The sequence below is a fragment of the Schistocerca nitens genome, chromosome 1 (genome assembly GCF_023898315.1).
Source record: "Schistocerca nitens isolate TAMUIC-IGC-003100 chromosome 1, iqSchNite1.1, whole genome shotgun sequence".
NCBI lineage: Eukaryota > Metazoa > Arthropoda > Insecta > Orthoptera > Acrididae > Schistocerca > Schistocerca nitens.
Window position 1 is genome coordinate 637,774,492 of NC_064614.1, and position 15,887 is coordinate 637,790,378.

A 15,887-nucleotide genomic window follows, 5' to 3' on the forward strand; every position below is an offset into this window, starting at 1 on the left:
GGCATTAGAGGCGCTGCTTATGACCTAATAAAGTGTTATATGAGCAATAGAAAACAGTTTGTTCTACTTAAAACGGAAAGTGGTGTCTACAAATCAGAGATCTCGTGCATAAAATATGGTGTGCCCCCGGGCTTGGTTTTGGGCCACCTTCTGTTCTTGATCTATGTAAATGATATTAAATACTGTACTATAAATTCCAAAATTGTTCTGTATGCCGATGAGACATCCATTGTATGTAAAAAGGAATCATGTAATGAACTAGAGGCTGAGTGCAATAATGTGACAAAAGAAATTGTTCAGTTTTTTAATGAAAGCCACTTAAATGTAAGCACCAGTAAAACATGTTTGATGGAGTTTAACAAAAGTATTTTGAATAATGAAATTAAATTATACATGGGCAACGAATTGGTAAAGAAAGAGTCTAGTGAAAAATTCCTGGGCATAACAATCCAAAGCAACCTGAAATGGGACACACATATTGACTCCCTAGCAACTAAGTTGTCAAAAAATATATTTACAATCAGTACTATTAGCAAGTTCTGTAGAGACACCGTAGTCCTAAAGACTGCATACCATGCTCTTTTCTCCTCTCACTTGAACTACGGTATTGAAATTTGGGGGGCAACAACCAAAGCTAATCTAGATAAACTACTCATTCTTCAAAAAAGGGGTGTGAGAATAATCTTTGGAGCAAAATATAGGGAATCTTGTCGCAACTTGTTTCCAAAAACAGAGGTGTTAACTGTTATAAACACATACATTCTAAAAGCCACATTGCTTGTGAGAAGACTGCACCCATACACTTATTCAGATTTCCACCAGTACAATACTAGAAATAAAGAACGATTTTACATTGGCAGCCACAGAACAGCACTTTACAAAAGGGGGCCTCAGTACGCAGGTATAAAATTAGCTAATGCACTGCCTAGTGCAGTCATGGCTCTTCCTGCAATTAAACTGAAACATCAACTTAAGAAATTTTTAATAAAACACCCTTTCTACTCATTAGAAGAGTACCATACTTATATGAAGAACAACAAATGCTCTGTGAAATTATGTGAATAGAAATCAGTAAACATCTTATTGTAATTTTGTTGTAAATTAATGACGTATTCAGAAGAATGTGTCTTGTGTATTGTACAAATAACTTTAATCATTACTGTTTTTTTGTACATGTGCAGTATACCATTCGATGTTGAATAAAGCTATTATTATTATTATTATTGTTATTATTATTATTATTATTATCATCATCCATAGCCAGAACCCAGTGCCACATACTGTTACTGCATTCTTGCTTGACTCTAGGTTTCCGCTCCCGGGATTGGAATGACTCCTTACCCTCTCCCTTAAAACCCACATCCTTTCGTCTTTCCCTCTCCTTCCCTCTATCCTGATGAGGCAACAGTTTGTTGCAAAAGCTTGAATTTTGTGTGTTTGTGTGTGTTAGTTTGTGTGTCTATCGACCTGCCAGCGCTTCGTTTGGTAAGTCACTTCATCTTTGTTTTTAGATATATTTTTTCCCATGTGGATTTAGAGAGAAACATTCCACGTAGGAAAAAGATATCTAAAAACAAAGATGATGTGACTTACCAAATGAAAGTGCTGGCAGGTCGACAGACACACAAACAAACACAAACATACACACAAAATTCAAGCTTTCGCAACAAACTGTTGCCTCATCAGGAAAGAGGGAAGGAGAGGGTAAGACGAAAGGATGTGGGTTTTAAGGGAGAGGGTGAAGAGTCATTCCAATCCCGGGAGCGGAAAGACTTACCTTTAAATATGTCTGCTTGTGTCTGTATATGTGTGGATGGATATGTGTGTGTGTGCGAGTGTATACCCGTCCCTTTCTCCCCCTAAGGTAAGCGCTTTTGTTTGGTAAGTCTCATCATCTTTCTTATTTTTTATATATATATATATATATATATATATATATATATATATATATATATATATATATAAAAATCACAATAATAGGTACTGAACTATACATTGTTTAAAATTAAATTTACAGAAATTACAATTAAAACTTAACTCATTAAGTTAACTAATACATTGAAAAATTCCATCTTTTTAACAGTTTCTTCTACTACAAGGTTTTTGCCGACTTATTTGTTTAAATCATGAAATTAACATATTTAGTTACACAAACAATACTTTTGACAAAGTTGTTAATTACTTTGTAATTAATTAGCGGCTGGATTTGCTAACATGTTTTTGAATATATCCAAATAGATCCTTTAAAATCACTATTAGTTTATCCTCCAAATGTTTATACTTAGTGCAGAATTTACATTTGTTTACCGGTATATGTCAACAATAGAATTTATGAAACAATTACTGATTTGACCCTATAATGAAAGATACTAACTAGTAATAGTCAAAATAAATTAGCATATTAATTACGTACATAAAACTAACCACAAAACTAGATCTAGTGTTAAATTCTTTAAAATTGAGGCCAACCTTTCTCTTATATAAAAATGCAGATTGTATTCATGTATGTTCATGGTAATTAGTTAAAATTGAAAAAAAAAAACGAATTGAAGGAGGTAGATGGCAAAAATAAGAGGGGAATTAAAAATATCCCTACTTGCTTTGTCACAACCTCACAAACATAGTCCTACAAAACCATATCAATCAAGCCCAAACCTCCTTACAATACCTTCTCTACATCTATAAAATTCTCCTTTTATGCAACCCCAAATTCCTGGATCCCATAATAAACACTGAAACCCTTGTTCTCCAGCAACTAGAGTGACATGCTCAACACTGCCTCAAAAACCTCTCCACACTGTTAACTTCCTACTCCCACCTTGGACTACCACTGTTGACCACCTTTACAACAACCTCCAAACTTCCCCCATGTCCCCTCATAGCTGACAAGCCCTATCTTGCAGACCTACTACATTTACCCCCCCCCCCCCTCAGAAACTCCCTCCAACCACCAAGCAGAATCCAGGACCTAAACAGACCCAAAACACAATCATGAACCATTCTTCCAAAAGCCTTATTCCTGCAAAAGTATCAGTCCTTTCCAAAGGCCTCACCTTTTGCCCCACCCCCAAATTCAATCATGAAGGGCTTGTTAAAGACCTTCTCTCCTTCTCCCAGTCCTTTCCATGGAAACACTTTTTCCCCACCAACCCTACCAACCAGACACACCCAAAGACTAATGTTGAACCCTGCCTGACTCAGTTCACTCCTCTATCGAACCATGATCCACCATCACTGCTGCCAAATCACCCCTGTTAACTTTTCAGAATTTCTTAACTTCAAATCTTGCTTCATCATAATTCCACAAATCCCTCAACATACAAACAAACCCTACATCCACAGAAAGAACCACAATTCACCACCTAAAAACTGATACCAACCTCATAATCCTAGCTGCTGACAAAGGTTCCACCATTGTTGTTTCAATCCACAGGGTTACCTGGCAGCAGGGATCTACCAGCTGTCAGATTTATTCATGTACCACCGATGGTAAAAAGACATATTTTATACCATTTCATGACATGCAGAGTGTGTATCTTGAATTTTTATAAATGATGACAAAACTGTTAGTGAATTAATTGTCAAATCTGAAGTTGGCAATTATCTGTCAAAATGGGTAATTTGAATAGTGTAGCAATCAGACAGTCTTGATGTAAAAAAATGTTTTATAAAAATTTATAAGACTGCATGCTTGTGTTTGACAATATAGTAGTTCTTAAATTGACAATATAGTAGTTCTTAAATAAATATAGCTAATCTTTTTAATACTGTGTACATTTTGCCCTGTGATCATGTTATTCTGTATGTGTTATTGGATATCACAAGTCACTCACACCACATTCTATGTGATGGTGTGAGACATATTTGTTATATTCAAAATTTGATGCCATGGGCTATGAATTAAACAAGAATGATTTATGGTTTCTAAAATTTATTTTCTTTCGTAGGTTCATAAGGTGAATGTATTATTTATAGATAATCCTGTGGGAACAGGATACAGTTATGTGGACAGTAACTCCTTGTATACAACTACAAATGCAGAAATTGCTACTGATTTACTTACCTTTATTAAGGTATTTGTGGAACAGTACCCCACTTTTCAAGCTGTTCCACTCTACATATTCAGTGAATCATATGGTGGAAAAATGGCGTCAGAGTTTGCCCTTGAACTGTACAAGGTTAGTGTTAAATTACTCATATATATATCTTCTGTTACATTATTCAGTTTTGCTTTCATCAGTATATTTTATTTCTCTAGTAAATTTTTACTATTTGAAGATGTATATTTCCTCCACGTCCTTGTATGTTACGTTTGGCTATGGTACTGGAAATGATCTCTCTCTCTCTCTCTCTCTCTCTCTCTCTCTCTCTCTCTGTGTGTGTGTGTGGGTGTGTGTGTGTGTGTGTGTGTGCGTGCGTGCGTCCATGCGTGTGTGGGTGTGTGTGTTAACATTATCAGTTAGTGCAACTGTGAGCTTCAGTCTGGAGTAGTAAAGCTTGAGCTACTTCAACAACAGCAAGGAGAACAAAACGAATAACAAAGAAGAACAAAAATACAGCATTACTGATTATCCTAATTTAAACTAAAGGTATGCGATGTTGCAAATAAGACTCCCAGTAATCAAATCATAAATATGCCTGATCTAAAAATTTATCACCACAATGTGCAGTCCCTGCATAATAGTATTGATGAAATTAACTCATTGTTAACAGATTAATGTAAAGATATTTCAGTGTTATGCATTTCTGAGCACTGGCTTAACCCAGAACTAATCCAGAATACAAAAATAAATAAATTCATTTTTTCTTCTTACTACTGCAGGAAAAACAGCAAGCAAGGTGGGGTGGCAATTTATACAAAGGAATGTAGACCTTTTTCCCTACCTGACTTAACTAGAACAAATATCGAAAAGGATTATGAAATTGCAGCTATAAAATATATTCAGTTCAACCTGGTTATTGCTACCGTTTACTGATCACCATCTGGAAATTTTGAACTTTTCTTAAATAAAATGCAGTCAATGCTAAATAAAGTAAATAAAATGGATTTGAGTTCATAATCTGTGGTGACTTCAAAATTGATTTCCTCACAAATAGTGGAAATAGAGAGACCCTTTTGGACCTTGCATCATCCTATTATTTAAAGGCAGAAGTAAAAGCTGCTACCTGAGTAACAGAAACTCCCCAAACAGCTCTAGATCAATTTCTAGTCGAGAAGAGTTTACACAACACTTTACTAAAATTTTTCAGTGCAGGTTTTTTAGTGAGCATATTTGCTCAAATATTAAGCATAAAAGTAAAAGGCAGTTTTATTAACAACATGTCTTTAAGAACCTCATGTAGATGTTATAATCAGGATAATGTAAACTACTTCAACAGAGTATTACAGAAAGAAAAGTGGTCAGAAGTGTACAAAACGACTGATGCAAGTGAAATATTCAACACCTTCATTGATACATTAACCCATTACTTTCAAATTGCTTTCCCACTGAAAACTAACCATGCGCAGGAACTCTAGAACAAACAGCTGGATCATAAGGGGAATTAGGGTTTCATGCCAGATGAAAAGACTACTTTATGAAACATGTAACTCAAAAAATTCCTCACCTGAAGTATGTGCACACTATAAAAAATACTCCAAAATATTGAGTAAAGTAATAAAAGCAGCAAAGATAATACATAATGATGAATATATTGCTAATTCAGCTGATAAATTAAAGGCTATGTGGTGTGTTACAAAAAAACTACCTGTAGAATACAGACAGTCTTGCAAAAATATAATACTATCACAAAAAATAAAAAAGTAACAAACCCCTTAGAAGTAGCCAACACATTTAACAATTTCTTCACAGATCAATGCTTACAATATGTTACAATCAAACTTACATAAGGGCACCCAGGCAAATGAATATAAAATAAATGCGTGTAGAGGATCAATGTACATGAGTTCTGTTTCACAAGATGCAGCAGCTAAATCAATGAAAGGACTAAGAAGTTCCAACTCTGCAGGCACTGATGGTGTACCACAACAATATTAAAGAAGAGTGCATGAAACCTAATTGAAAAACTCACACACTTATGTGACTACTCACTTCAGCAGGCACTTTCTCTGATGTACTGAAAACATGAAAAGTTATTCCAGTATATAAAAAATGTGAGAAAGGAAATGTAAATAACTACAGAGCCATCACAATTTCCTCCTGCATCTCTGAAGTATTAGAAAAAGTTAGCTATGGCATACTTACAAAGTTTATAAAAAAAACAACATCCTATATAATGAACAACATGGATTCACATCTTGTGAATGACTTCCTTCAGGATAATGACATCGCTCGACTAGAGTGCCCAGCATGTTCTCCTATTGAACATGCCTGGGATGGATTGAAAAGGGCTGTTTATGGATGATGTGACCCACCAATCACTCTCAGGGATCTGTGCCGAATTGCCGTTGAGGAGTGGGACAATCAGGACCAACAGTGCCTTGATGAAACTGTGGATAGTATGCCGTGACAAATACAGGCATGCATCAATGCAAGAGGATGTGCTACTGGGTATTAGAAGTACCGCTGTGTACAGAAATCTGGACCACCACCTCTGAAGGCCTCATTGTATAGTGGTACAACATGCAATGTGTGGTTTTCATGAGCAATAAAAAAGGCGGAAATGATGTTTACGTTGATCTCTATTCCAATTTTCTGTACAGGTTCTGGAACTCTTGGAACCAAGGTGATGCAAAACTTTTTTGATGTGTCTATTTTGGGGTAATTCATCATTAAAGGAAAAAGTGTTCATTGCACAAAAGTGTGTAATCAGAATAATAGCTGGAGCCCACCCTAGATTGCCTTGCAGACATTTATTTAAGGAACTCAGGATACTCACAGTACCTTCGCAATACATATATTCGCTTATGAAATCTGTTATGAATAACCCATCCCAGCTCAAAAATAATAGCGAAGTGCATAGCTACGTCGCTAGAAGAAAGGCTGATCTTCACAATTATGGGTTAAATCTGACTTTGGCTCAGAAAGGGGTGAATTACACTGCCACAAAAATCGTTGGTCACTTACCAAATAGCATTAAAAGTCTAACAGATAGCCAACCAACATTTAAAAACAAATTAAGAGAATTTCTGAATGACAACTCCTTCTACTCAATAGATGAATTTTTCAGATATGAAGTAGTAGCTGTAAAAAAAAAAAAGAAAAAAAATTAATTAATTATATTACGTAAAGAAAACTTATGTTAAACTGATACATTTCACATCATTATGAAATGTATTCATGATCTATGGAACAAGAATTAATGTAACATAATGTAACACTGTACCACTCGTGAGTGTGCTACACATTAAAAGTTGCTACCAAGTGTGCAAATGTTCCTTTAAAAGGAAGATTCATAAGTATTGCCAAGTTCAATTCTCATACCACTGGAAAAATGAGTGATATTTCATTAAAAGAGCTGAAATCACCAAAATTGAATAGGATTCCAGGACTCATTGGGAACCTCATCAGATTGTATATAGAATTTGCAGCTGACTTAACACCACATTCAACCATAATTTAGAGAAAATCCTTCATTCAGAAAACCATGCCTAATAGGTTAAAAAAATGTACAAGTCACATATGTCTACAAGTAAAGTAGTTTAGCAGAAGTGGCCCAGAAAACTAACATTCATCATTGTTGACATCCTTCTATTGTAGAATCTTATAACACATTCTGAGTTGAGACATAATGAAGTTTCTTGAACAGAATGACCACCTCCTTGTCAGCCAGTATAGATGTAAATCGCTACATACATACATACTCTGCAAAACACCATATGATGTGTGGTGGAGGTTACCCTGTACTATTGCTGGTCACTTCCTTTCTTGTTCCAGTTCCAAACAAAGTGGGGGAAAAATTCCTGTCCATATGCCTCTGTACAAGCCCTAACTTCTTGTGTCTTTCCTTTGTGGTCCATGTGCGAAATGTATGTTGGCAACAGTCAACTGAAAAAGAATTTCACCATCCCTGCAGGAATTCCCGTTTGAATTCCCAAAGCATCTCCATAATACTTGCATGTTGTTCAAACCTGCTCATAATAAATGTAGCAGGTTAGCCTATGAAGTGATTTGATGTATTTCTTTAATCTGAACTGGTGTGGATCCCAAAAGCTCCAGCAGTACTCAATGCACTAGTGTTCTATATGCAGTCTCCTTTACAGATGAACTACACTTTTCCAAAATTCTCCCAATAAACCAAAGTCAACCATTTATCTTCCCTGCCACAATCATCACATGCTTGTTCCATTTCATATTTGCTGTGCAACATTACAAGCTAATATTTAAACAACATGACTGTGTTAAGCAAGACACTAATGATATTGTATCTGAACATTCAGGTTTGTTTTTCCGACTGATCCACAGTAACTTAATTCCACGGACATGGGTCATTAGATTAGATTAGATCAGATGTACTTTTCAGCCCATTGACCCATGGTGTTGAGATCCCCCAGGATGTAAAACATGACAGGCTGGTTCAAATGGCTCTGAGCACTATGCGACTTAACTTCTGAGGTCATCAGTCGCCTAGAACTTATAACTAATTAAACCTAACTAACCTAAGGACATCACACACATCCATGCCCAAGGCAGGATTCGAACCTGCGACCGTAGCGGTCGCTCGGTTCCAGACTGTAGCACCTAGAACCGCACGGCCACTCCAGCCGGCAAAACATGACAGAAAACCAAGTGTACACAGCATACATTTACAATGAAAAATATACATGCTAATGTGCCTTCCACAAATCCAAAGTGAAATGATCATCATGGATGTGGAATGAGTCAAAAAATATTTAACATATTTTTGTTTAAAAGATACTAAATACTAAATTGAAAACTCATTTTACAACACTTATTTAGAATGATCATATTAATACAGTGACACAAGTCAGACTGTACTAATACTTACATTATTTGATATTATTAGTAACACACACACATAACTTAATTCTACTAAGAGATTTGTCACTGGATTAGAACAAGTTGGCTAGCAAAAAATCCATTACGCTCCTCTAAAACCAAACTGCAATGATAGTAAAGTTTTGAAAATGTGTGGTTCCTGAATAATGGATGTGGAATGAGTCAAAAAATATTTAACATCATAACATGTAAGCTTTCACAGCCGGCATCTTCATTAATTAAAACTTCCAGGCTAAATTGCCGTGGTCCATATATAAAACTTCTTCTCCTTCCTGACGTTTCGTTGCCTACTGCGGGCAACATCTTCTGAGGTGAGTCGGCGACTGGCTGCTAGGCGCTGGTGGTCCCGCTTATATAGAGCGCTTAGATGACGCCACCACTCGTCATGTGCTTTCGACTTTAAAACTATCTCTGGCTAGTGCCATCTCTCTCGATTACAGGTAATCGATTGTTACTTTGTTGGTACAAAGTCAACCACCATATCTTGTCTAGTTAATAGAAAAGAAGAAGGATTAAAACTAGACAAGATATGGCAGTCGACTTTGTACCAACAAAGTAACAATCGATTACCTGTAATCGAGAGAGATGGCACTAGCCAGAGATAGTTTTAAAGTCGAAAGCCCGTGACGAGTGGTGGCGCCATCTAAGCGCTCTATATAAGTGGGACCACCGGCGCCTAGCAGCCAGTCGCTGACTCACCTCAGAAGGTGTTGCCCGCAGTAGGCAACGAAACGTCAGGAAACAGAAGAAGTTTTATATATGGACCACGGCAATTTAGCCCGGAAGTTTTAATTAATGAATATTTAACATATTTTTGTTTAAAAGATACTAAATTGAAAACTCATTTTACAACACTTATTTAGAATGATCATATTAATACACTGACACAAGTCAGATTGTACTAATATTTACATTATTTGATATTATTAGTAACACACACACATAACTTAATTCTACTAAGAGATTTGTCACTGGATTAGAACAAGTTGGCTAGCAAAAAATCCATTACGCTCCTCTAAACATTGGCATTGCGAATATAAATACGTTTAGGTGCTTCAGCATCTCTGTGGTATGTTCCTCACATTTCAATTTATTATCAAGCTGTTATCCCAAGAATTTAACACTGTCCATTTCTTCTATGTGTTTGTCATCATATTTTAGGCATATACTAATGGGAAACTTCTTACAAATTCTGAACTGCACACAGAATGTGTGTCTGTGTGTGCGTGTTTTTTTCCAAGTTAAGTGACAAAAAAAGTGGCTAGAAACATTTATTAATGTCCACAAAAGTTTCATCTGCTTCTGAATCTGAATGGAGCTGGCATGGTAGCTCAGCGTGTCCTCTGTAATGAAAAAACTGAGTGAATGGGTCAATGATGAACATGAATGAATGTCATGGGATGTCCACCCCAAACAAATGCAACAAATGATAATGAACAAAATGAAATAATAACAATAATAATAGAAGTGGTCAACATCTCTGACTGACATGCAGGGGGCCTGGGTTCAGTTCCTGTCCAGTTCAGAGATTTTATCCACTTGGGGACTGGGTATTGTATTGTTCTCATTTTCATTTCATAATCATGGTGTAAGTTGCCGAAGTTATCTCAAATAAAAAGACTTGCACTAGGTGGCTGAACTACTCCAGATGGGGTCTCCCGGCCAAAAATGCAATATAAACATTTTTTTCATGAATAATTTCATTAACCAATTTTGTAAGACTACACTTGATTTGCTATGTATTGCAATGTTTGTATCTTCTGCAGACAAAACAAACTAGACATATGGTAATGTTACTGAATGGTCATTGATATACGCAAGATAAAATAATTGTCCTAAGATGGTACCGAGTAGGACACTACATGTGATTAGTTCCCAGTTGGAGGATACCTGATATCTTAATGCATGATTCTTTCCTAATGACACCCTTTGTTTCCTGTCAGAGATATAGGATTTGAACCATTTTGCAGCATTTCCTGTTGCAATTTAATATTCTAACTTACTTAAAACAACATTGAGAATTACATAGTGAGATGCATTTGACCAGAACCATCTGAAATCCAATATGTGACTTTCAGGTATGTTATTTGCTGTTAGATAGTTAAGAAAAGATTGCTGGAAAAATGAAATTGGATAGAAATTTGGCAGTATTTATTTATCTCCTTTCTGAAATAGAGGTTTCACTTCAGCATATTTCAGCTATTCAGGATATGTTCCATTGATTAACAACTGGTTGGACAGATAGCTTAATATGTTACTAAACTGAAAACCAGATTATTTAAGTAGCATTGTTGATATTTCATCATAACCACTAGGTTTTTTTTATATTAAAGATATGAAATGCTTGTTGAAAAGTTTTGCAACATTGCACACATCTGTTACCAAGGTGTCATTTACTCTTAATGCTATTTGCCCCTCTTCTTGTCTGGTTCTACCAATCTCCTCCTTCACCATACCACATATTGTCTTTATTTTGTTATCTGATGTGATTCTCTTTTTCTTGTAATGCACTTGCTTTGATGTTTGTACCAGTGTTACTATCTTTAACATCTGGCATTATATCTTGTAATGTGTTGCAGCATCAACTTCAGAGTTTTTTCTGATTAACACATACAGTTTCCTTTTTGTTTTACCAGCTACTTTTATTTCTTGATTAGTCCATGGAAAATCCAAGATGGAATGTAACACTATTATGAAAAGAGAAGTTGCTACTCATCATATAGCAGAGATGCTGAGTCACAGATAGGCACAACAAAAAGACTGTCACATATTAGGTTTGGGCCAGTATGGCCTTCATCAAAAATAGACAACAGAAACACACACACACACACACACACACACAGACACACACACATGACTTCAATTTCGGTCCGCCCCCGGTAGCTGAGTGGTCAGCGCGACGGACTGTCAATCCAAAGGGCCCGGGTTCGATTCCCGGCTGGGTCGGAGATTTTCTCCACTCAGGGACTGGGTGTTGTGTTCTAATCATCATCATTTCATCCCCATTGCCGCGCAAGTCGCCGAAGTGGCGTCAAATGGAAAGACTTGCACCAGGCGAACGGTCTACCCGACGGGAGGCCCTCGTCACACGACATTTCATTTCATTTCTAGCAACTGAAGTGTGGCTTCAGTCATGTGTGTGTGAGTTGCATTTGTTTTTGCATGAGTGTGTGTGTGTGTGTGTGTGTGTGTGTGTGTGTCTGTCGCCTATTTTTGACAAAGGCCCCACTCACCGAAAGCTAATTTGTGACAGTCTTTTTGCTGTGCCTATCTGCGACTCAGCATCTCCACTATATGGTGAGTAGCAACTTTCCTTTTCATGATATTGTTATTAATAAAAATGTTGTATTTTTCATTCATGCCATGAGTGCTGTATACGTCACTCCAGTTCATGTCTTTGAGAACTGTCCTAAAACAATCAATTTTTGACTTCCTGACTACCCTCAGATTTAATAGATTTTATGTTCTGTTCAGTATTAACATTTAACAAAAGGAACAGCATCTCATGGCCTGAGAGGCTACTGACTACTGGTTTTGTAATATAATTTTGTTCATTAGACCTTTCTATAAAGATATTATCAACAACAGCTTGTGAACAATTAACTACCCTAGTTGAAAAGTTTGTGGTAGGAATTAAACTGAATGATAGTGTTACTGATTCTAATAAGTTCTTACTGAGAGACTCTTAAATAAAATACGACGGCTATCCACAAAGTACATTACGTTTTGTAATTAAAAATAAATAAAGTATTGGAAAATTTTTCTATATACAGATGAAAGCCACACTTAAATACTACTTTTCTACATACTTGCCATTTAATTAAGGCACTTATCGTAGCGATGGACGAGCTTGGAAATTCCTTCCTCGTAAAATTCAGCCGCCTGCGCCTTCAACCACGTGGTTACCTCTTCTTGAAGCTGTGTGTCGTCATCAAAACGCTGCATAGCCAACCACTTCTACATTGCTAGGAATAAGTGGAAGTCGCTCGGTGCCAGGTCGGGACTGTACGGCGGATGAGGAAACAACTCCCACTTAAAAGATTTGAGAATTTCACGAGTGGCATTTGTCGTGTGGGCCCGGGCGTTGTCGTGAATCAGCAAGATCTTTGAGCCCAACTTTCCCCTGTGCTTGTTTTGTATTGCTCTTCTGAGGTTGTGCAGAGTTTGGTAATACCTTTGAGAGTTTATTGGAGTGCCTCTCTCCAGGAAATCCACAAAAATCACACCTTTTCTGTCCCAAAAGACAGTCGCCATCACCTTCCTTGACAACATTGTCTGCATGCATTTCTTGGGTTTTTGGGGGGAATTTGTGTGCCCCCACTGCATTGACTGTAATTTTGTCTCGCAGTTCACATGCCTAACCCATGTTTCATCACCAGTAATGATGCGATCGAGTAATGAGTCGCCATCTTTCTCGTAAGTGTCCAAAAACGGTAATGCTGCAGCCTTTCGCTGATTTTTGTGAATCTCTGTCAAGATTTTTGGTATCCATCTTGCACAAAACTTGTGGTAACCAAGCTTTTCGGTAATGATTTCGTGCAACAATTTTTGTGACATTTGTGGAAAACTCATAGAGAGTTCCGTTATTGTGAAATTACGGTTTTCACGGACCGCGGCATCGACTTTTTCGACAAGTTCGGCAGTCACTATGCTGGGTCTTCCACTTCGCTCTTCGTCGTGAACATTAGTTCGGCCATTTTTAAATTTTATGACCCATTGATGCACTGCACCTTCAGTGATTATGTTGTCCCCATAACTTCACAAAGCTGCCGATAGATTTATATCGGTGTACAGTTTTTTGCAGTCAGAAACCTTATTAGAGCACGCACTTCACACTTCGCGGCATTTTCAATTAACGCTGACATTTCAAACTGTCACAGTAACTCAACGGAGTACAGCACGAACCTCTCACTAGCACGGCAGGATGCAGACTGAGCGGCGGAATGCCATGACACCAAGATGGCCGCACTAGCCCCGCCCCTAACGGACACAAACGAAAATGTAATGTACTTTGTGGATAGCCCTCGTATATACTAAAGTCACCAGCAACCACTGTTTTTTGTTTTTGTTTTTTGCTGTTCAATAGGGAGCGTCATGTGGTTTATGAACAGATTAAAGCTATCTGTAGGTGCTCGGCATACATTTACCATTATGAAGTGTTTGTTATGAAATTCTACTTCTGCATGCACGCTTCCATATGCTGCTCTAAGAAAACTTTATTAATGTCTAAGTTGGTTTCTTTCTGTCCTCCTTATTCTAAAAAGGTGCTGTTATGGACCTTACAACCACTAGTATTTTATCACTCATGACAGTGTCACCCGCCTCTTACGCTTTCTGCAGTTTGCCCAGACAGTTTACCCTTCCATTTCCTGTTGGTGTGAAGGCCATGCCCAGCGTAATCCCATCTGCTGGGAGAATCAACAGCCATTCCAACTCAAAATTAACTCCCCTTAACGAAGACTTAAATGAGGTTGGTCAGGGCATCTGAAAGCAGATACATACTAATTAATTGGGATGTTTCATGCAAAATTGAACTTGCATTTTACTCTTGAAACCCATGGGTCAACCTAGTCAGCTGTATGCTGTACTCCTGGACTTCTGAAAAGTATTTGGCTCAGTATCACACCAACAATGCTTAACAAAAGTTCCATCATTTGGGGTATCAAAGAAATTATTGACTTGGTTGAGTATTTTTTGGCATGCAAGACACAGAGAGCCAATGGCATAAGTAGAAGTAGCCTCAGCTTTCCCCCAGGGAATTGTGTTGGGGGTCCTTGCTGTTTGTGTTGTATATTAACGATCTGACAGACAATATTAATAGCAGCCTCTGACATTTTGCAGATGATATAATTATGTACACTGAACAGCCAAAGAAACTGGTACATCTGCCTAATACTGTGTAGGGCTCCCACGAGCATACAGAAATGCTGCAACACGATGTGACATGGATTTGACTGATGTCTAAAGTAGTGCTGGAGGGAACTGACACTATGAATCGTGCAGGGCTGTCCATAAATCCATAAGAGTATGAGGTGGTGGAGATCTCTTCTAAACAGCACATTGCAAGGCATCCCAGATATGCTCAATAATATTCATGTCTGGGGAATCTGGTAGCCAGCAGAAGTGTTTAAACTCAGAAGAGTGATCCTGGAGCCACTCTGTAACAATTCTGGACATGTGGGATGTTGCGTTGTCCTGTTGGAATTTCGCAAGTCCATCATAATGAACAATGGACATGAATGGATGCAGGTCACCAGACAGGATGCTTATGTACATATCATTTGTCAGTGTCAAATCTAGACATATCAGGGGTCCCATATCACTCCAACTGCACACGTCCCACACCATTACAGAGCCTGCACCAGCTTGAACAGTCCCTTGATCACATGCAGGATCCATGCATTCATGAGGTTGTTTCCATAGTCATACATATCCATCCACTCAGTACAATTTGAAATGAGACTCATCTGATCAGGCAACATGTTTCCAGCCATCAACAGTGCAATGTCATTGTTGATGGGCTCAAGCGTGGCATAAAGCCTTGTGTTATCAAAGGTACATAAGTGGGCCTTCTGCTCCAAAAGCTCATATCAATGATGTTTCGTTGAATGGTTCCCACGCTGACACTTGCTGATGGCCCAGCGTTGAAATCTGCAGCAATTTGTGGCAGGCTTGCACTTCTGTCTCACTGAACAATTGTCTTCAGTTGTTGTTGGCCCAGTTCTTGCAGGATATATTTTCGGTCACAGCGATGTTGAAGATTTTATGTTTTACCAGATTTGTGGTATTCACAGTACACTCATGAAATGGTCATACAGGAAAATCCCCACTTCATCGCTATCTCAGAGATACTGTGTCACTTCACTTATGCACTGACTATAATACCATGTTCAAACACACTTAAATCTTGATAACCTGCCAGTGTCA

The 15,887-nt window shown here is 37.7% G+C and overlaps 1 protein-coding gene across 1 annotated transcript in view; it reads left to right on the forward strand.

Moving 5' to 3' along the window:
• Positions 1 to 15,887, forward strand: part of LOC126236661 (retinoid-inducible serine carboxypeptidase-like) — a 166,168-nt gene that overhangs the window by 79,717 nt on the left and 70,564 nt on the right. The window contains exon 3 of the mRNA XM_049946134.1: positions 3,948 to 4,178. Within this exon, the coding sequence (XP_049802091.1) occupies positions 3,948 to 4,178 (231 nt within the window). The remainder of the gene's footprint in view (positions 1 to 3,947; positions 4,179 to 15,887) is intronic.